The 21254-nt window shown below is 61.1% G+C and overlaps 1 protein-coding gene across 6 annotated transcripts in view; it reads right to left on the reverse strand.

Annotated features, from left to right (window-relative positions):
* Adgrl1 (adhesion G protein-coupled receptor L1) overlaps window positions 1–21254 on the reverse strand; it is a 43059-nt gene that overhangs the window by 19911 nt on the left and 1894 nt on the right. For 3 of the 6 annotated variants that reach the window (XM_047530764.1, XM_047530763.1, XM_047530762.1), the window contains exons 2-4: window positions 8994–9158; window positions 5847–6060; window positions 1316–1425 (exon numbers count right to left, since the gene is read on the reverse strand). In XM_047530764.1, coding sequence (XP_047386720.1) covers window positions 1316–1425; window positions 5847–6060; window positions 8994–9063 — 394 coding nt within the window. In that variant the 5' untranslated portion in view covers window positions 9064–9158. Of the gene's footprint in view, window positions 1–1315; window positions 1426–5846; window positions 6061–8993; window positions 9159–21254 lie in introns of those variants that run through there. The other 3 variants (XM_047530769.1, XM_047530768.1, XM_047530770.1) reach the window with 3 other exon arrangements.

A 21254-nucleotide genomic window follows, 5' to 3' on the forward strand; every position in this document is an offset into this window, starting at 1 on the left:
CTGCAGAGGCCCAGAGAAATTAAGTCATTTGTTCCAGGTTTCAGAGCCAGAAAAGTCCAGAGCCCCGCTGAGCCTCGAGCCCACCTGACTCCCCCTCTGTTCTATGCTGGCTGCCTCCCCCCACCACCCTGCTGCCCCAGCCACGGAGCGGGGCAGTGTCCCCAGTGCTGTGGGGAGGCTTCAGGGAGCAGATGGACATCCCCTCAGATGGTGGCTGAAGGCTCTGGTGCTGAAAGGAAAGGGCGAGGACTAAAAGAAGAAAGTTACGGAAGCACATAAGTGATCCTGTTTCCCCTGGTGGCGGCGTGTCACCTGCGAGGAGAAATCAAAGGTTTGGGGTGGGGAAGGCCAGGGTGGGAGGGGAGAGGAGGGAGAGTTACAGGGTCTCCTGCTCCCCTGCCCCTGCCCTCCCTCACTCAGACACCCTGGTGGCCCTGCCTCCTCCCCACTCGGCCTGGAGACCCTATCTCCGGGTTGGCTATGTGAATCCAGGTGAGGGAGAAGAGAGGAAGGGATGATGGGGAAGAGGGAAGGAAGAGAGAGGGCAGGAAAGGAGGGTCAGGTTAAGGGTGGTGTGTGAGGAGGAAAGACCCTGTCTTTGTCTGCTACCCTTGTCCAGGTGCAAGATGGCCAGGCTCCTAGTTCCCCAGATTCCTTCCTCAGGCTTCCTGAGGGCAGTTCTCACTCCAACATGGCAGCACTTCCTTTGTAGACAGGAAATGCTATCATTGTACTGGGCAAAGCAACCAGGAGACAGGATTCTGTGGACGATGTCTCCCGCCCTTCACACCAGCTCTGTCACTAGGTCTCAGAGGGTGATCTGCCTCCTTAGGGGGTAGAGTCCAGCTTCCATTGCTGAGAAGGGGCAGGAGTTGGGGCATGTGGGGGGTCATGAGAAGGAAAAAGAAGTTGAAAGAGGAAGGGAGGTGAGTGAGAGGGAAGAGCAGGTGTGTAGGGTTGGTCAGAAAGGGAAGAGATGTGAGGAGGGAGACCGGAAATTGAAGGAGTGATGTGGGCGTGCGTGCCAGTAGGTCATGGGAGTGTAGCCTTGAAGTGCTTCACAGCCTCAGGGCACCCGGAGAAGAGGGGCGAGTGGGCAGGGCAACAGGGTGCCCTCAGGAGACACAGCGGTCTGTGGGCAGGGGAGCAGGCACAGGTGTGGATGGGAGTATCCAGGAGAAGAGCGTGGGGGCAGGCCTGGCTGTCGCCCTGTGCCCGACCCTTGCGTATGTGCACACGTGTCTGGCAAAGGTGTCTGCTCCTTGCTCTCTTGTGGGGAGGGGCCCGCGTCCTCGTGAGGAACAAGATGACTCACTGTAGGGCACACAGTCGTACTGCACCTCCAGGTACTTGTAGGTCCCCGGACAGGGGTCGGGAAAGGCGTCGGACCCGGCGACCACCACGCACTGGGTGCGGTTGTTACACCTGCGGAGGAGAGAGGAGGAGTTGAAGATGCACCTAGGCCCTGGCGGGGCTCCGGGAGGGAGGGGGACGGACCCCTTCAAGTCTGGAAGGGGCCAGGGGACCAGAGACCACATCCAAAGGCCCGGAGAGCCGCGGCCATGCTGGGAGCTGGGATGGAGGAGTCACCCCACCACGCTCGACCTGTCGCCACGTCCCGGGAACGTTTCCTTAGATTAACTTTAATGTCCCTGCACTCTTCACTGTGGGACATGTGAAGCCTGGAAGGTGTCACAGCATCCAGCTGTCTTCCTGCGACCACCTCATGAACGCATCCCACCCTGTACACCCAGGAGAGGTTCTGGACCCACAGGGAACACCCTGCCCCCAGTCCCTGTCTGCTTGCCAGAAAGCCTTCTCGCCGGCGGGCAGTAAAAGGGGTTTCTCACCGTTGTCTGTACCCACGGACAGTCCCCATGCCTTAGAGGAGGCCCGGGCCAGGCCAGGCAGGACATACTCTGAGAGACTACGTGACCATGGGGAGCAGATGGAGTCGTGTCCCCTGCAGTCCTACCCCTACTAGTGACTGGGAAGGGCTACACAGGTGTCCTGGTGGGAGGCATGGGAGACCCAATCCCACTCCTTTTTATAAAAACACAACACTGGCCTCAAAAGTAGTGAGTTACCACGACGCCCAGCCATTCCCCTACTAGGTAGGTGCCCGAAGGATTTAAAGCAGATATTCAAGCAAAGCCAGAAGACAAAGTCACGCTGCACTACCCACATCCACCAACAGGGGGAGACAACCCAGCTGTCACCACAGGACAGAGGGGTGAACAAAAGCCTGTCCACGGGGCCACAGAATATTATTTAGCCCTACAAAGGAATGAAGTGCTGATCCAGCTCTAATACGGCAGAACCTTGACAGTGAGGTCGAGCACAAGAATCGCCACACAAAGGACCACACTGTCCATGACTGTCCATGACTGTCCACAACAGTGCAGAGCAAGGCAAATCCACGGAGAGAGGAAGCAGCTGTCTTAGCTGGGGCTAAGAGGGAAGGGCAGTAAGGGCAATGTGTAGGGGACAAAATGTTCCCTTTGGGGTGAAGGAATGTTCTGGAACTAAGTAGAGAAAGGGCTAAGAGTCTTAGGTGATCAACACAAACACTGAGTGTACTACATGTCATCGAATATGTTTGCTTCAAAATGGTTAATTTTGATCAGTTAAGAATAAAGAGCTGGGGTGCAGTTCAGGGGTGGCGTGCCTGCTGGGTTCAATTCCTAGCCCCCCAAATAAGCTAAGCAAATAAATACCTAAAATGGTTACTCTTCTGTCACCTTAATTAAAAGGATAAAAAACAAAGTAGTCCTGGGATCCTGGCTGGAGCCTGCACGCCCTGCCCCTCTAGAACGGGAAGCACGTGTGACCAAGTTCTAATCAAGGGGAGAGACTGGGCCAGGCGGGTGCCTTAAAGGACTGGGCTCTGGGAGGCAGAGGCACCAAGGCTGGCAAGCAGGTGCGGAAGGGTCTCCCCAACGAGGATGGCGTTCAGGCCAACTGTTCGGGCGTGCCTCTGTCAGAGCTGCCTAGCGCCAACCCTGGAACCACAACTAATCAAAGAGTTTCTGGACTCTGATGGCGGATAGCTGGGCTGGGGACTCAGGAAAGGAAGCAGAGTTGAGGCCCCATGTCCTGCCACACGTGGCTCTGGAGGCCTCCAGTGACCACGGCTACCTCCCCCACTGTGCGGGACCTGGGGCAGACGCTGTCCTGGGTGTGGAGATGGAGGGGACGGCACAGCCCTGGCGCTGGTGCTCAGTAGGGAGGAGGATTCCCAGGAGCCTGGGAGGAGGGGGCCCCCGACTACACCTGTCACCTCCTGACACTCCCTGGAGGCTCCCAGTGACCCTTCCCTTCTCTACCATCCTACAGGTCCTGGGGTGGACCCTGAATTCTCAGGCATTTGGCAGTCAGTGAGTGCCTGCTGTATACCCGGCCACAGACACAGCAGTGACACAAAACTCCCATCCCCACGGGGCTGACAGCCAGTGAAGGAAGACAGGAAGTCGACACCACACAGAGGCAGGATTTCAGAGGGAACGTGGACAGCCGCAGAGCCAGGAGCGGGGTCGTCAGGAGGATATGGGGGTCACTGGGTGAAGGGAGCCACGTCTAAGGGCAGGCAGAGGGACAGCAAGGGCAGAGGCCCCAGGAGGTCCTGGGCCAGTGGGCGCAGGGAACAGGCTGGCATGGCCACAGTGGGGGCCAGGTGTGGGGCGGGAGATGACGCTCTGCAGGTGAGATGGAGCCGGGGGTTCTGAGCGGGAGGGACCCGGACCTGACTGTGTTCACGGGGGCTGCTGGCTGCAGGGGACAGCTGACCAGCAGCAGGAGGCAGGAAGGAAGGCAGGGCGGTCCTGCGGCGGCTGCGGGGAGGTGGCCTGGGGCAGTGCGAGGTTCCCTGTGAGCCACAGGGCAAGCTCATGGCTCTGGGTGGCCTGCGCAGTCTTGCTCATGTGGCGCCCCAGCCTGGGACAGCCGCGCACCGTCATGCAAACACCCACTTAGAGACTCACAGCCAGCCACACGGGAATGCAGTGGTCCCCGCACAGCTGATCACACACACACACACACACACACACACACACACACGCTCAGCCACACTGGGAATGCAGTGGTCCCCCCACAGCTGATCACACACACACACACACACACACACGCTCAGCCACACTGGGAATGCAGTGGTCCCCGCACAGTTGATCACACACACACACACACGCACACACACGCTCAGCCACACTGGAATGCAGTGGTCCCCCCACAGCTGATCACACACACACACACACGCACACACACGCTCAGCCACACTGGGAATGCAGTGGTCCCCGCACAGTTGATCACACACACACACACACACACACACACTCAGCCACACTGGAATGCAGTGGTCCCCGCACAGCCTGATCACACACACACGCACACACACACACACGCTCAGCCACACTGGAATGCAGTGGTCCCCGCACAGCCTGATCACACACACACACACACGCACACACACGCTCAGTCACACGGGAATGCAGTGGTCCCCGCACAGCCTGATCACACACACACACACACGCACACACACGCTCAGTCACACGGGAATGCAGTGGTCCCCGCACAGCCTGATCACACGCACACACACACACACACGCACACACGCTCAGCCACACGGGAATGCAGTGGTCCCCGCACAGCCTGATCACACACACACACACACACACGCACACACGCTCAGCCACACGGGAATGCAGTGGTCCCCGCACAGCCTGATCACACACACACACACACACACGCACACACGCTCAGCCACACGGGAATGCAGTGGTCCCCGCACAGCCTGATCACACACACACGCACACACACACACACGCTCAGCCACACTGGAATGCAGTGGTCCCCGCACAGCCTGATCACACACACACATGCGCACGCACACACACACACGCTAAGCCACACTGGAATGCAGTGGTCCCCGCACAGCCTGATCACACACACACACACACGCATGCACACACACACACATGCACACACACGCGCGCGCACACACACACACACATGCTCAGTCACACGGGAATGCAGTGGTCCCCGCACAGCCTGATCACACACACACACACACACACACACGCTCAGCCACACGGGAATGCAGTGGTCCCCGCACAGCCTGATCACACACACACGCACACACACACACACGCTCAGCCACACTGGAATGCAGTGGTCCCCGCACAGCCTGATCACACACACACACACACGCAAACACACGCGCACACACACACGCTCAGCCACACTGGAATGCAGTGGTCCCTGCACAGCCTGATCTCACACACACACACACGCACACACACACGCTCAGCCACACTGGAATGCAGTGGTCCCCGCACAGCCTGATCACACACACACACGCACACACACACACACACACACGCTCAGCCACACTGGAATGCAGTGGTCCCCGCACAGCTGATCACACACACACACACACACACACACACACGCTCAGCGCACATCACCCTCCCACAGGCACACTCGGCGACCCAAGGGCACACACAACGCACACTCACGCACTCACAGATGCCCTTGAAGACACCCAGGCCTGCGCGCCACAGATCTCACCCCTGCGTGGGGACACGCTCCACCCTCCTCCGGCCTGGACAGAGGCTCTCCCTGCCCTGCCGGGCCCTTCGCAAGCGCCCGTCTGCCCTGCAATCTTGCAACAAGCTTCTGGAGGTGAGGGGTTGGTCTGGAGGGCGGGGCCGGGGTGTTTGTGGGCGCAGGTCGGAGCGGGAGACAGGCAGGTCTTATTTGCGCCCAGCACCTAGTAGGTGCTCAGGAAACAGGCGTGTGAGAGAGGTGACCGCAGTGTGGCGTGCGCAGCGGCCAGGGGCGGGGCTGCTCACCTCTGCGACATGATCTTGAAGGCGTCGGGCAGGTAGCACTGCACGTTCTCCATCTGGAAAGGGTCGGCATCGCAGATCTTGTCATCCGTGCGCCCGTAGTTGGCGTTCTCCACCATGATGACGTCGCTGCCCGGGCACCGCAGCTCGATGGGGTATCCCTCGCACGCCAGCTCCCGGCGCATCAGCCCGAAGGGGAGCCCGGCCCGGCTCAGGCCTGGGGGGAGGCAGGGCCAGCGTCACACTGGGGCCGTGAAGGGACGGTCCTGCCAGCTGTCCCCAGGAGGGGCCGCCTCCAGTTCTGCTGTGTCCTGGAGGCTGACTCCAGGAAGCTGTCTATGCGGCTGGAAAGTGGGCTTCTCGGGGTGCCTGCCGTGTGGCAGGGTGGTAGCCTGGCCTTGAGTCTAGCCCCTGCCCCCCGAGTCCCTGGAAGGCTTCGCCCGATCAGAAAGAGTCGGTTGTCCCGGGGGCTGGGGGCCACGCTGGGTAGCCCCTGACCCCACATATGTTGAAGTCCCAATCCTGAGGACCTCAGAATGTGACGGTCTTTGCAGTGGTAACCCAGTTAAAACCAGGCCACTGGGTGGGCCCAACCTGATACTACTGGGGTCCTTATAAGAAAGGAGAGTTTGGGCCCAGAGACCAAAGGCTGACCAGTGAGGACAGAGGGGAGGCCGGGCGTCTGCCAGCCAGTGGGGGGCCTCAGGGGACAGCCCTGCCCACACCTGATCCTGGACTTCTGTCCTCCAGAACTGAGATGACAGCCTACGGCACGTGATCCAGCAGCCCTGGCCAATGAGCCCACTGTAATGCCACTTAGGCTGGGAACCAGGTGGCACGGCGTCAGCTGACCACGTCCACCTGATGGAGCCCCATTAAATCCCTGCACCGGGCTGGGGCTGGGGCCAGTGGCAGAGCGCTGGCTAGCGCGTGTGAGGCACCGGGCTCCATCCTCAGTTCCACGTGAAAATAGACAAATAAAGCACAGGCGTGCTGTCCACCTACAACCATAAAAAATCAAGGAAAAAAGACCCTGCACTGGGGCTCCGCCGAGCGCCCCTGGTTGCGTGCTGTCACCTCTGTGGTCGGGATAATTGGTGCTGTCCACAGACCACTGGGAGGGGACAATTGGGAGCTCCGCGTGCAGGACTCTGCTGGACTCCCCCAGGCCATCTGGATCGGTGTCTGCAGCTGTGGCAGCAGCTTCCACTGAGTCCTGAGTCCCTCTCAGAAGTGCCCGGCCTGGGGGTGGGATGGGGGGCACCTAGACTTGCCGCTGGTATCAAGAGGGGTCTTGGGAACCTCTTATAGTTTCACACCACGCCATGCAAGGAGCAGAGGAAGCCCAAGACTGCGTTCACGTTTCTGGAAGAAACCACAGGGACTGGCTTTGCCACTTCCCAACTATGAGGCAGGAACTCTGTGGCCCAGGAATCCCGCCCAAGCCTGCCCAGTCAAAACCTGAGACCAGGAGCCCTTGGGGTCACGTGCCACCAGTGACCCTGACGCATGCTTAAGTGCGACAGCCATTGCTGTAACCTCCACAGGCCTCGGTTTTCCAATCTACAAAATGGGCACCCACAGCCCAAGGAACTGAGCCTGAAGGATGCTCTGAGAACAGTGCCCAGCACAGGAAGAGGCCCTCAGACAGGGGCCTCCCAGGGTCACCCTGATAACGAAGGAACAGCCACGTGCCCTGGGCAGGCTCGCGGTGTGGGGTATCCTGCTGTGTCTGGGATCCAGAGCGCGGACTCAGGATCCAAAGAGCCTGGCTCGACATCCTAGCTTAGCGGCTGCCTGGCTGGTGGCCCCATGCCACCCAAGTCCCTGGGCCTCTGTCCTGCCCCCAGGAGCAGCGAAAACAATTCCCATCCCTGGGGCCTTCGCAAGGGACCCGGGTGCGTGCGCGCAGGCAGCGTGGGGAGAGGACATGAAAGGGCTCACGTCGTGCAGGCCAGAGGGCACAGCCTGGGATGGCCACCTTCCTGGACACGGGTCCCGGCCAGGTTTGCAGGGTGCAGAGGGAAGAGAAGATGCAGGGCGCCCAGGCGCTGGGGGGACTCTTGCCGTGGGAGCAGGGTGGGCTTCTCAAAGTCTGTGCACGCGGGCCGTGGAGCCAAGATAGCCCCCTGTGGAGACGCGGTCCCTCCAGCGCCAGCTGGCCTCCCAGGGGTTGTGACGGCGAGGCCCCTGGGGTTTTTTGGGGTGAGTTAAGTCCCAGTTGGGAGAAAGTTTTACATGAGCTCCTCTAGCACCATCTGCTTCCCCGTCTAATTTTAGCCTTCCCGGGCCTGGGAGGGAGGGCCGGGGGTGGGGGGCTGGCTCAGATGGGTCTGGGGGTGGAAGCGGCCCCTCCTGGCGCAGCTGGGACCGTGGGGCAGAACCCAGATGGGCAGAGAACTCGGGTGCCAGGGAAGCCTGGGCTGCCAGCTGACCAGGCCAGGTCAAGGCCCTGGGGCACAACTGGACAACATCCCTTCCACCTCTGTGGCTTTCCAAAGGACAGGGTCACCAGGCAGAGGGTCCAGGGGAGCAGATTCCACAGCCGGTGCCCTTTACACAGGGCTGGGGGGCAGGCAGGGGCCCAAGGCAAGGCCAGTCACCCATTTTTGGTCCTTTCTCCTGGGCCTGCCCCTTACCCCTGCCTGGGCCCACCGTGGGGTGGTCATTGAGTAACTGCGGGGTGGGCGGGCAGGTTGCGGGCACCGGCTGTGGCACGTCAGGATCCCCGGGCCAGCACAGGGCCGAGCTGGGTAATTAGTTGTTTTTAAATAAACGTCAGCGGGCATGCTTTAATTAAGCCTTCCTCCCGGGGAGAGTCTCAGAGATGTAATCAGAGGCAGGGAGGGAGCGGGAGGAAGAAAAGAGAACCGGCCCCCAGGAAGGCGCGTCCATCCTGGGGGCCCCGTGGGACGGTCCCTCTGCTCTGGCCAGCTGGCTGACTGGGGATGCTGGCAGGACCTGGGGACCCTTCAGTGGAGCTGGGGATGGGTGTGCAATCACCAAGGCTTCCTCTGGCCTGGGCCGGGGAGGTCTGGGGACAGTGTGGGACTGTGGTTCTCTACCAAGTGGTCAGAAGAGATTTCAAAATGTCATCTACCTTCCTGGCCAGAGGGAGATATGGCCCCTCTCTGGCTCCAGCAGACCTACCTTGGGTGGCCGAGGTGACCAGGACGGCGGTGACACAGAGACTCCAGAGCACAGCAGCCAGGCGGGCCATGTTGGCGTTCAGGGGTGCGTCCTGGGCTCTCAGTGGCCTGTGCGAAGGGCCTCGCCCTGCATCACCAGGTGGGCACCACGGCCTGGCCCACCAGCCTAGGGGAGGACAGCGGGAGTGAGGGGGGGTGGGGTTCCCCCGAGGAAGAGTGTGTTGGGGCCACTCCCCTCACCTCCTGCCGAGGGCTGAGGGCTTCCATCCACAGCCTAAAGGCTGATGTCCAGCACCCACCTGGACCGCCTCTATCTGACAGAAGCTGCCCCTTGGGTGGGAGGCTGCCCACCCTGCCTCCCGGCACCCACCAGGTCTAGGCAGCTCGGACCAAAGGGACTCCCCCTGTCCCCTCTGGAACCCTTGGGGTTTGTCGCAGGTGCCAAGCGCTCACCTACACCTGAAGCCCCTCCTGCATTTCTAAACTGATCCTCAGGTCATCTCGGCCAGAAAGCATCCTCACCTGCGAGGAGGGGCCAGGGGCACCCTCCTGGGTGGGGGGCTGGCAGCCTCAGCCTCCCAGCCTTGGCAGGACTCCAGCCTCACCCCAGCCCCCAGCTTCCTGTCTCTCCTGCTCTGTAGCTAATTAGAATCCAGCTGGCTGGCGCCACAGATCAGGGACCAGGGACACCCATGCCCCCTCTTTCCTTCTGGGGGACCCTCGGGGTTAAACTGGAGACTGGTAGGCGGCTCCCCGAGGGCGGAGCGGGGGTGAGTGTGCTGCGGCACTTCCACCCTGGCAGAGCTGAGCTGGGGTCCGACCATTTCCTCCTCCCCGGCCGCTCGTGGTCGCACCTCTCCCACCACAGGCCCTGATCCCTGCCCTCGGCTCCCCGCACTGGCACCAGCAGGGTACCCCAGGGAGGGCCCCCAGTGCCACCGGTCCTGCCAAGACCTTGCTGGCAGCATCCTCTGGAGCCCACGGCACCCGGCCTGTCCCTGGGGTCGTGATGCTGACATGGCCCAAATCGCACTTCCATCCAGAATCTAACCATTGTTTTATCCCAAAGTCAAAGCCCCGCAACGCCTGCCGACCAGCCGACTCTGAGCCAGCCCTGCCCCGGGCCTCACTCTTTCTTCTCCACCTGCAGCTTCTGCCAAGTTACCCCGCGGCCGGCTGCCTCAGGTCTGTCCAAATGTAACTGCTCATCTGGTGGACGAACGTCCCCTCGCGGGGGCCATTGGACTCTCCGTGGCTGCAGCCCCGTGGTTTAGAACAGGCCCAGCACAGCCACAGATTACTTGCTGGGTGACACTCAAGCCTCCACTCCCTGCCCTCTGCCATTCCCGCGGCTCCATCACAGGTCCTGTGGGCTCTGCCTGCAAAGCCTCTGCCCGCCTGCCCCCACTTCCAGCTCCCCAGCACCACCACCACCCAGGACCAGTACCCTGCCAGCTCCTGGTCTCCCTGCCTGCCCCATGCCACCAGCCACTCAGCGCTAAGGGACCACATGGTGACGTCCATCCACACACTAGCTTCCCCTTGAGCTAGGTTGCAGGCAGGCTGGCGCCCTCAGCTCGCTAATCCCTGTTTCCTCTTCCCTCTTGCTCTTGGAACCTTCCAGAACACAAGGCTTTGGGCTCTTCCCTCTGACTGGATGCGCTCCCAGAATCCCTGCACATTAGCTGCAGCTTCTCCTCATCAGTCAGGGCTCAACTCCAAGGTCACCCCAGCAGAGCGACCTGCCCGACCCCCAAATAAGACAGCCTTGCCCCCCACACAGAGCCTGGCCCTGTTTGTAGCCCACAGCTCCCTCTGCCCCCAGGTCCCCTAGACTACAAGCTCCTTGAGGCAGGTGCTCAGTGGGCACTCTCCCAGGGCAGGACCCCTCCAGAACTCTGTCCCACATGTGGGAAATGGCAAGGGGTGTCTGGCAGCCCTCACACCCTGGGCATCTCCATGGCACGCTCTGCCCATCCCCTCTGCCCGCCTCCAGGAATCCCCCCTTGACATCTCACCCAGACGCCGCCTGGAGCACCTTCAGGTCACTCTGCAGCATTTGGCACTGGGGTGGTGGCAGGTCCCTGCACTTCCTTCTTGCCCCCCACCTGCTGGCCCAGGTTGGGTCCAAGGAAGAGCCAGACCCTGGGTTGATGGGCGCTCGCCTACCTGGCTCTTAGCGCTTTCTTCCTCCTGAGGCAGGAGGAAGCGGCCTGGTTAGGGGCCGCTAATCTGCAGGGTTCTGGTCCGTCTAGCAGTCTACACAAACAAGGGGCTGACGGGGGACCCATCAGAGCGTGCTGTCCACAGCACGAGGAGTGACCGTCTGGGGTGGCTCCTCTCCGCCTCCCTGGCTGTACCCCGGAATGCAGAGGCCCCGTGGAGCCCCTGGGCCCCTTCTGCTCCAGCCTCTGTGCTCTTGAGCTTCCTCTCTCACCGTCGGCACCTGCACCTCCATCTGGGTCTCCGAGACATCTTTGGTCCAAGCAGACCAAAACAAAGCCCCTCGGGGCTCCATCCATGTGCCCGGCCTCCCAGGCTTACGAGGCAAAGTGCTCGACTCTTCTCTCAGCCTGAATGAGTTCAGGGCGAGGCCTGGGCCGTCCACACCTGCAGAACACCCAGAGGCCACCCACCCATCCGTCCTCAGCAATTGCCCTCCTACCCTCTGCCCCCAAATTCCAGGTTTCCCTGGAAAGAGGGGCACTTTCATTAAAAAAAAAAAAAAAAAATATATATATATATATATATATAGAGATAGATAGATAGATAGATAGATAGATAGATAGTTTTAAACTCTTTTGGGGGTGCTGGGCTGGAACCAGGGTCTCCTGCAAGCTAAGCAGGCACTCTGTCCTAGACCGCTCCTCAGCATACCACCAGTGGCCCTCAGTGGTGTTCCCAGACCGTTTTCACCACTCGCAAGGATACGATTGGCAGCATTAATTACACTCTGTGTTTACATTCTCAGCCATCAGCACTATCCAGTTCCAAAGCATCTGACCACCAGACACAAGCTCTGCCCAGCTCCCCACCCCTCCCCACCCCGCTCAGCCCCTGGTGACACCAGCCTGCGTCTGTCCTCTGGATTTGCCTGGACATTTTGGATCAATAGAATCATATACACTGTGGCCCTCTGTGTCTGCCTCTTCCCCTCAGCTTAGTATTTTCCGGGACTTGGTCTCTCGTATGGCTGAATAATATTCCACTGCATGATGGACGTGTGTGTTTATATGTTCATTGCTAATGGACACGGGTCGATTCCAGAGAGGGTTTCTTTTCCCCTCATGGCTTTATTGAGGCATGATGGGCAAATAAATAAAATCCGTATATATTCCAGGTGTATGACATGACATTTTGCTACGTGTACACACTGTAAAGTGATTTCCAAAATCAGGTTGACGACAGACCCAGCGCCTCCTCACCACCTTGCGTTTCTCTGGGGGCAGGAGCACTTGGATCCTCTCGGCAAATTTCAGGTCTACGAGACACCATTAACCACCTCACCACGCTGCACACTAGGTCTCCAGAGCTCACTCATTTTATAATGAAAGTCTACTTTCTTTTAAACAGGGTCTTGCTCTGTTGCCCAGGTGGCCAAGACCTCTTGGGCTCAAGTGATCCTCCCATCTCAGCCTCCTGAGCAGTCAGGACTACGGGCATGTGCCACTGTGCCTGGGTGAGTATGCACCACTTAGTTGTTCATTGCATTTTGGAGCCAGGCAAGCGCTCACCGCTGAGCTTTATCGCCAAACCCAGTCCCTGCGTCTGAACGATGCCTCCTGTCCCGCCAGCCCCGGCACCTCCATTCTACCTGCTCCCCCTGAGTTCTACCGCGTTCAGATTCCGGGCTGAGGCTGTGCAGGATCATGCAGCTGAGGCCTGCCCCGTGGTAGGGATGAACGGGGCCCTCAGCCACCGAGTGCAGGGTCTCCCTGAGTTGTCAAGGCTGGCCTTGAATTTGCCATCTTCCTGCTTCAGCCTCCTTAGCTGATTCCAGGAAGGTGCCAACAGGACTGGCGCAGAGGGGTCTTCTAGAAGGTGACTGCAGCATGGTCACAGCCATTACCCTGGTCTCCTCCTGCTGCCCTGTGCTGCCATCTCTGCCCCTTGGTCTTGGCTCAGACACGCCCTACCCAGAGACGTGGTCGTGAGTGGCCACCACTGTGTCACAGGCCCTGCAGTCACTGCCGCCCCCTGTAGCCTGTGGCATCTCCCCGTCTGGCTGGCGAAACGGGGTCCTCTCATGGGCAGTCGCCCGACAGGATGATCCTGCTCAGCACCCCACCTGGCACACAGGGGCCAAGCGTCCCTGATCACAGCCACCATCGTATCAGCCAGCATCGCTTCTGGCACCGGACAGTAGGCGCTCTGGGTCCTGGGGTTCAACCACCCCTCGACCACGACTACTCCGCGGAGACCCCGCCGCACGCACTGACACGCACGGCCCCTCCCGCTCTCCCAGCCTGTGCGGGCGGCCATCCGCGGGGCCGCTGTGCCAAGCCCTCCACTGGCACGGACGGCGCCCGCGGAGGCTGTGCGGGTTCATGCAGACGCCACCCGCCTGGGTGTCGCCGGGTTCTGGAACCACCTCCTTCACCAACTGGAGCGCAGATCGGGCAGCTTCCACAGCAGAATCGACTTCCTCACGGTTCTGGAGCAGAAATCCACGCTCCAGGTGCCGGCAAGCTCGGTCTCCGCCCAGGCGCCCTGCCCCGCTCGCGCGCGCCCTCCCACCATGTCCTCGCGTGGCCTCGCCTTCCCGCTTCTCCAGGACACCTGGAGTCGCCCGTCCTGAGGACCTCATCTGGCCTTCACGACCTCTCTAAGGCTGCGGGACGGCTGTAAACGGGCACACCAGGAACCAGGGTTTTGTCTGGTGGCTGGAGGGGACAGTTCAGCCCTAACACCAAGCATCACCTCATGGCTGTCACTTCAACCTACCCGGGAGGATGGAGACTCCGAGGCTGTGACTCAGTTTCCCTAACTGCTGTCTCCTAGGCCCTGCGGCACACAGGAGGTCCCCAAAACTACACACTGTAGGAACGCAGGGTGCAGTTGGGGGGGAGCAGCTGCCCTTCACCTCGGAAGCCAGGGAGCCACCAGCCCAGCTCTGGGGGCTGGAGTGGGGGACTGCTGTGACTGTGCCCACTCCATCCTGGGGGTTGAACCTGCACCCCTGGGGCCCAGTGACACCGCGCACCAAGGCCAGACACCAGGAGGCACCCACCCGTGGGAGGCCTGGGCCGGACTGTCCCCCCACAGAACAGGCTGATGCCTTGAGCCCCCGTGTCTGGGAACGTGGCCACATGTGGTGGCAGAGCCTACAGAGCAGCCACGTTCAACTGAAGTCACTCCTGCCGCCCCATCCCACAGGACTGGTGTCTTCATGAAGGGGACTCCGGAAGGGACATGCACACGAAGGGCAGGCATGTGAGGCTAGGGCAGCGACCTCGGGGGACTCTTCTAGGAGCCAAAGGATGCCAAAGATGAACAGGGACCCCAGCAGCCGCCAGAGGCCTGGGCCAGAGCCCCCCTCACACCCGAGGAGCCCACCCTGCCCACACCCTGCCTGCGGACTTCGGGCCCCCAGCACTGCGAGACGAATCTCTGCCCACAGCAGCCTCAGCAGCCTCCTTTGGGGGCGAGGACACTGGGGGAGAGGGGACAGGAGGCAGGGTTCTGGGGAACGGGGTCAGTCATGTCCTCTGCTGAGGTCCTGCCTCCTGCGGGACAGGGCTGTCCCCTGCCCCTGTTCTGAGCCTTGTGCCTGTATCCCACCTAAGCCTCCTAACAGCTCAGCAGGGCAGCTGCCTGTACCCCCATTTTAGAGGAAGAAGGTTCCAGAGGGGAAAACACATACCGGGGACACCCAGCTGGCACGGACCTTCAGCCCTGTGAGCAGGGTGACATCAGATGGGCTGCACGCGCTGGGGTTCTGCAGCCATGAGCCCGTGTGCCCAGCCGGGTCTGCCCCTGCACCCCTCAGAGTCTTGGTGACCCATTTCAGCGGGGGAAACACACCTTCCACTCAGGACGGGACCTGGACCCCAGGTCGGGGCCCCACTCCCGCCACCCCACGGGCCAGGCCTGCCTGTTGTGTCTGAGCCACGACTCTCAGTCAAAGGTGGTGCAGCAGGGCCTGTCCTCGAGTGCCCTGGGATGGGAGGGATGGTGACAGGAGGAGAGCCGGCTGTCGAGGGGAGGAGGCGCCTCTAGCCTGCCCTAGCCTGCGGTTGCCGTGGCAACCCTGTGCTTGAGTGGGTGGGAGTCTGAACGCAGGGGGCAGGCGCCGGGAAGGGGGCTCTGGGCCACCTGCGCCTTGTCTCCTGCTCCGGCCCCTCCCCAGACCCAGCACCCGCGAGCCCACCTCCTCCAGGAAGTCCTGTGGCATCCACGAATAGTCAGGACCAGCTGGGAGTCGGGATCTCTGGGTCTGGATCTTGTGTGGCCTCTGACTAGGTGCTTGGCCTCTCTGAGCCCACTTCCCCAACCCTAACTCGGGGACTGTGCGGAGACGGGGCAGGTAGCTGGAGAGTCCCGGCATAGGACTTGCCCCCGGGAAGGGTCCCGTAGCTCAGGGAGGGCAGGATCGCTGCTGCATCTCCAGCCACCCTCCACATCTCAGCAGGAACCCAAAGAGACCCGGCCCCCCCTCCCCCACCGCGTCCCCTCCCTCCGAGTCCCCGCACTTCTCACGGCTCCTGGGACCCTCTCTGCTCCAACCCCAGCATCTCCCCTCTAGACCAGCACGGTGGCCTCCTCCCTGGACCCCAGCTCCAGCTCACTCTCCACAGCACCTTCCCTCAGTGGCAGCCAGAGGGCGCCCGTGAGCTCAAGTCGCGGCCCATCCCAGGCTCAGAACCCGCCTGGCGCACTCGGAGCCGGCTGAGCCCTTCAGGACCCACGGCCTTCACCCTGTGGACCCCACACAGTCCATCTCCGGGCCTTTGCTGGGCTGCCTCCTCCCCAGACACCCGCACGCTCTTCCCTCCGCTCCTGGTCTTTTTACTAAAGTGGCCCCTGCATCCCACGCTGTCCTGGCCCTGCGTCTTCATTTCTCGTGGTACTTACACAGCGCCGCACACATTTTATTTATTTGCTGCATTTATTTGCTTATTTCCTCTCTCCCACCAGATGTTGGCTCAGCCGGGCAGGGTTGGTGTGCCTCTTGTGCGTCGCTGCATCCCCAATGCCTAGCATAGCACCAGGCACAAGGAGGAACCTGATAATTGTTCAGTGTCGCTTTAAAATGTCACCCTGGACATCAAGTAGCCCTGGACTGCTGGGAGGTGGGAGCTGTTCAGTGCCTCTCTTTTCCCCTGGCTGCCTTCTCCTTGATCTCCCCCATCAATCTACCACCTCTGTCCATCCAGTCTCTACCCTGACACTAGAATGATCTTTTCAAAATGAAAACTCAATTGTGTCCCTCCCTGCCTACAACCCTCCATGGCTCCCTATTGCCTCTGGTACCCTCACACGGCATCTTGGTCCTGCTCCTCTGCCACCTGCGCATCGCCTTCTCTCAGCCCTCCTCCCCCAAGGTGCCTGTTCCACCCTTTCTCTCTCACACTGGCAGTGCCAGGGCCTTCGTACCTGCTCCCATCTCCCTCCAAAGGCTCTGCCCACCGGGTCCACGCTGGCATCTGAATAAGCACTCACGATATCCTGGACCTTCGTGCTCTGCCCCCGAGTTCAGTTTGGGCTCCGCTGTGACAGGTCTGCTTTCCCCACCAGCTCGAGCTGGAGGGAAGCCCACTGTGGACATTCCGGCTGTCACTGCATGCCCAGCCCTGGGTAGGGAGGAGGTGCTTATTCCTTTGTTTAGTGAGTGAAGATGAAACGGACCCAACGAGCCGGCCTCCAGTCAGCCATCATTTCCAAGTTCACACCTGGCCACAAGTGCCACAGAAGACGCGATGCCTGGAGGGCAGGGGAACACATGACAACTGTCCCCAGGGTGGCCGGGAACACCTCGCAGGAAGGGGTCTCAGGGAGCTAGGTTCACCAGGGGAAAGAACATCCCAGGCAGAGGGAACGGCATGTGCAAAGGCCCTGAGGCAGGGATGTGTTCAAGCATGGCTGGAGCCCAGGGAGTGACCAGGAGAGGGGCTGGGGGGAGGACAGCAGGGGTCACAGGTAGGTCTCATGGGCCCTGGGTGGGAGCCATTGGGAGTTCTGAGCAGAGGAAGGATGGGATCAACTTGGGTGTTCATGGGTTTGAGAGGGAGGCTGGACAGCGGGGGCAGTGCAGGGTGTTCCCCGTCTATCCACCTGTGTTTCCCATCCACTGGGCTGCCACAGCTGGAAACCACAACTTCCCCTTTGGTGGGTGTCCTCCACCCCAGCCAGTCATCTGCCAGGTCTGAAGTGACCTCTAGAGCCACAGGCCAGCCCGGCTCTCATGCCAATAGCCCCGGATGGCTGCACACTGCCAGTTCCCACCTGGATGGCCTCCCTACCCTGCAGCGCCAGAGGCCCACTCAACACTGCGACCTGGCACAGGACCCTGACCTCCCTAGGCTGGGCAGCCCAGGATGTGTGGGGACACACTCGCCGAGGCCAGCCTCCTCCTCTGAGCCTCACTTTTTTCTGACCTCAGGGTGGCCCTTCCTCCCCAGCCAGCCTGCAGCAGAAGCCCCTCCTCCAAGGACCCCTCCCTGACTGGCACAGAGGCTGGCTTCTCCCTTGGGCCCCCCTTGAGGCGTTAGGACCATGGAGCCTGCGGTCTGTTTCCGACCCCAGGGGCTCCTACTAGCCCCAGCCACATGCCAGAACGCCAGGAGCCAGGCTCCAGGCAGAGGGTGCCCAGGACACCCTGGTCTCCCTGATGCCACCAGACATTGGCAAAGAAGGGGCAGAGTATGGAGTACAGAGAAGAGGGAGGCAGGGCAGGCATGTGGCAGGGCACATAGTGTGCGCTCCAGGCTGCAGGACACATGCCAGGGCCCCTCCTCGGAATTCTGTCCCCACTCAGGGAGGAGGGAGTGACCCTCACAGTGTGGCTGGAGGCTTAGAAATAATATCTGGCATGGGGCTGGGCGTGGCTCCCTGGCACGGTGCTTGCACACAGTAGGTGCCATGGGCACTAGCCTTGAAGATAAAGCTGGGGTGGGGGGCACGACTGAAAACAAGGTAATGGGGAAAAGCCACCTCAGATGGAGAAGGCGACACTTCAGCAAAGCCCTGTGAAGGTGGAGGAGAAGCCAGGCAGATGTCCAGGGAAGGAGAAAATGGTCTAGGCAGGGGCACAGCCTGTGCAAAGGCCCTGGGGCTAGAGGGTGCTTGCAGGTTTGAGGAAGGAAGTCAGTGGGATGGCCAGGCAGAGCTTGGGGAGAGTGGGAGAGCCAGGGCAGGGCGGTGCCAGGGCGATGCCAGGGCGGTGCCGGGTCGGTGCGGGACTCGCCATATCCTCTGCAGGGGGGAAACCAGAAGTGCCCTTCACCACCAGGGGCCACAGCAGGGGCCACCAACCACGGCCTGTCCCACTGGTGAGCTGAGCATGGCTTTTTTAAAGAGTTGAAAAGAGAAAAACAAGTAGTCGTCAGAGCCCGAGAGCTTGGCATCTGGCTCCTTCTGGAAGGTCGCCCACCTCCCACCCTGAGGCCCCAGAGCTCGGTTCGGGGCTTGGTCCTCCCCACCCCGATGTCCACCAGCTCTCAGAGCTGGTGGGGCCGCTAGCTGCACCTAGTGGGTGGCCACCCGACGTGCTGCTGGGCACCCTTCAGCACCCAGGACGGCCCTTCCCTGCCTGCAGCTCCGGGGACACAGGGAGAATCTACAGGGCTTCCTGGCCTGCCCACCTGTCTGGTGGGGTACTCTTGTCCCTGAGGGAGGGGCACTGGCTATTTTCGGCCTCCCTATCTACTGCATATTTACCTCCCCCTGCTTTCAGGTGGGAGGTGGGAACGCGGGCGGGGCTGGTGGTTGAGCTCCCTCCCCTGGCCTGGGTAGATCAGTGAGGGTGAGGGTCCCATCCCAGGAAAGGCTGGGCTCAGTGCCACAGGGCCTTGACCCAGGGGCTCCTAAGCCTTGACAAGGGCAGGGTCCCCGGTTCCCCCTCCAGTATCTAAAGTCCTGCAGTGACACAGCCGCTCCGGGGCACCGCCTGCCCACGATGTCCTCACAGCCCTGGGCACCCGAGCACCCAGGAGGCGCCTCTGCGCAGGTGCAAAGTGGGTCTGGTTCAGGTCCAGGTCTAGAGGAGGTCACAGGGAGGGGCTTCGCTCTTTGGGGAGGCTCCTCCCACTCATCCAGGTGAGGTCCCCCCGTTTTCTTTGCAGTGCTAGAGATGGAACCCAGGGCCTCGCACCTGCTGGGCAAGCACTCGACCACTGAGCCACATTCCCCAGCCCTTCTCATTTTTTGAGACAGGGTCTCCCTAAATTGCCCGGGCTGGACTTGAACTTGGAGTCCTCCTGCCTTAGCCTCCCAGGGATTACAGGTGTGCATCACCATGCCCAGCCAGGTAAGGTTTTTTGAACAGCTACTGTGTACCAGGTAAAATTCTAGGCACCTGGGATCCCAAAGCAAAATGAATAGCAACATCCATGAGCACTTGGATCCTAGTCAGGGAGACAGACAGTAAACAGACAGACACAATAAATCAGGAAATTACGGAGCATGTGGAAAGCCATCAGCTCTACGGAAGCCAGGGGGCTGTGGGAAGCTGCAGTTTTCAGCAGGGTGCCCAGGTAAGTTACCGCAGGGGTGACCTGTGGGGCAGGTGAGGGAGGAAGAGGCTTGTGGGGGGGCTGTAGGTGGAGGCACGCAAAGGCCCTGGGGTGGGATCTTTTAGACTGTTGGCGCAGTGGGGAGGCATGGGGCAAGGAGAGGAGGTGACCCAGAACAGGGCACACTACATCCAGTCCCACACCTGGGGCTGAGACACAGGGAGGATGCATTCACCATCCGGGGTCCCCTTCCTCAGCTGGACCTAGAAGGGGAGACGCAGGCCCGTTCCTCAACTCCAGGCACAGGAGTCCCGGACTGACTAAAACTGATCACATGTTGCTAGACTACAAGCTCTATGGGGACAGGATGTGGTCACTGTCCCCCCAGTGTCCCCGGCAAGGCGCCTGGTAGAAAAAGCACTTGGAAAGTCTTTGCAGATTGCAGAGTGCCCAGCCTGGCTCCAGGTCCCGGGCACCCCTGAGCACACACCTGCAGGTGCACAGAAGCTGCGGACAGCCCACGTGTGTGTGCAGACAGCCCTGAGTCCAGGGAGCCACACGGACAGTCACCCCCTTCACGCCACTCACCAACGCCAGCGCACAGGGGACCCCTCTGAACACAGGATGAGCCGAAGGACACCTGGCAACCCGTATGCTTGACACACACAGACGCACAGGACAGGTACACACAGACGCAGACAGACACCTGACAGAACTGTGCTCCAGGGCCAGGCACCTGGCCTCGCTTCCCTGAGACCCACTTTCTCCTTCCAACACAGGGGCTTTGCCTCAGCTGGGGAGGAAGGTACCTCAGACCCCTCCAGGGTCGCCAGGAGCCCCTCCCTGTCCTCCCCAGGAGGGGCTGGGGGAGGGCAGGCGTCTGGGTCTGGGAATGGGATCCGCATGAGAGGAGCCCACACAGAAACTAGAGCCTCCAGTGTCCTTGGCCACATGTCTGGCTGGGGAGGCGGGCGGGCGGGTGGTGGGGGGCAGAGACCAGGAGCTCCAGGATCCACGGCCCGGCGGGTGGGGATGAGCGGGACACTGCGCCTCCTGATGTTTGGGGGCTCCTGGGAGGTGGCACCCCAGCCCGGCCGGCCCAGGCTCTTCCGCGGGCCTTCCCTGCAGGCCTGCTGGGTCCCCCGGGGCCCCCTGGGCAGCCTGGGAATGGAAGCCTAGCTCCGTCTCCAGGCCCAGGCGCACTGCTCCCCTGGCCCCACCCTCCCCACCCTGGACGCTGTCTCCACACTCAAGGGCAGGCAGCAGCACAGGTGTCCCAGGGCATGCAAGACCCCTAGAGGGGGCTGACACAGGTGCCCCACGCAAGGAGACAGGGCAGGCCAGAACAATAGGCACGGCGTGGCCCCAGCGAGGCCCCATGGGAGGTCACCAGGGGAGGAGGGAGACAGTGCAGGAGGGCCAGCACCCACATGTGGGTACACACGTCGTGGCTGGTGACTTGGGAACATGGGTACCATCACCGCCAGCCATGGAATTAGTTCCCTTTTCCGCTTTCCAGATGATTTTTCATCTCTGTAATTAATGGGCAAGTCAGTTCTGAACGGCATGGCAGGCAAATTGCTAGTTAG

The sequence above is a fragment of the Sciurus carolinensis genome, chromosome 17 (genome assembly GCF_902686445.1).
Source record: "Sciurus carolinensis chromosome 17, mSciCar1.2, whole genome shotgun sequence".
NCBI classification, from domain to species: Eukaryota; Metazoa; Chordata; class Mammalia; order Rodentia; family Sciuridae; genus Sciurus; species Sciurus carolinensis.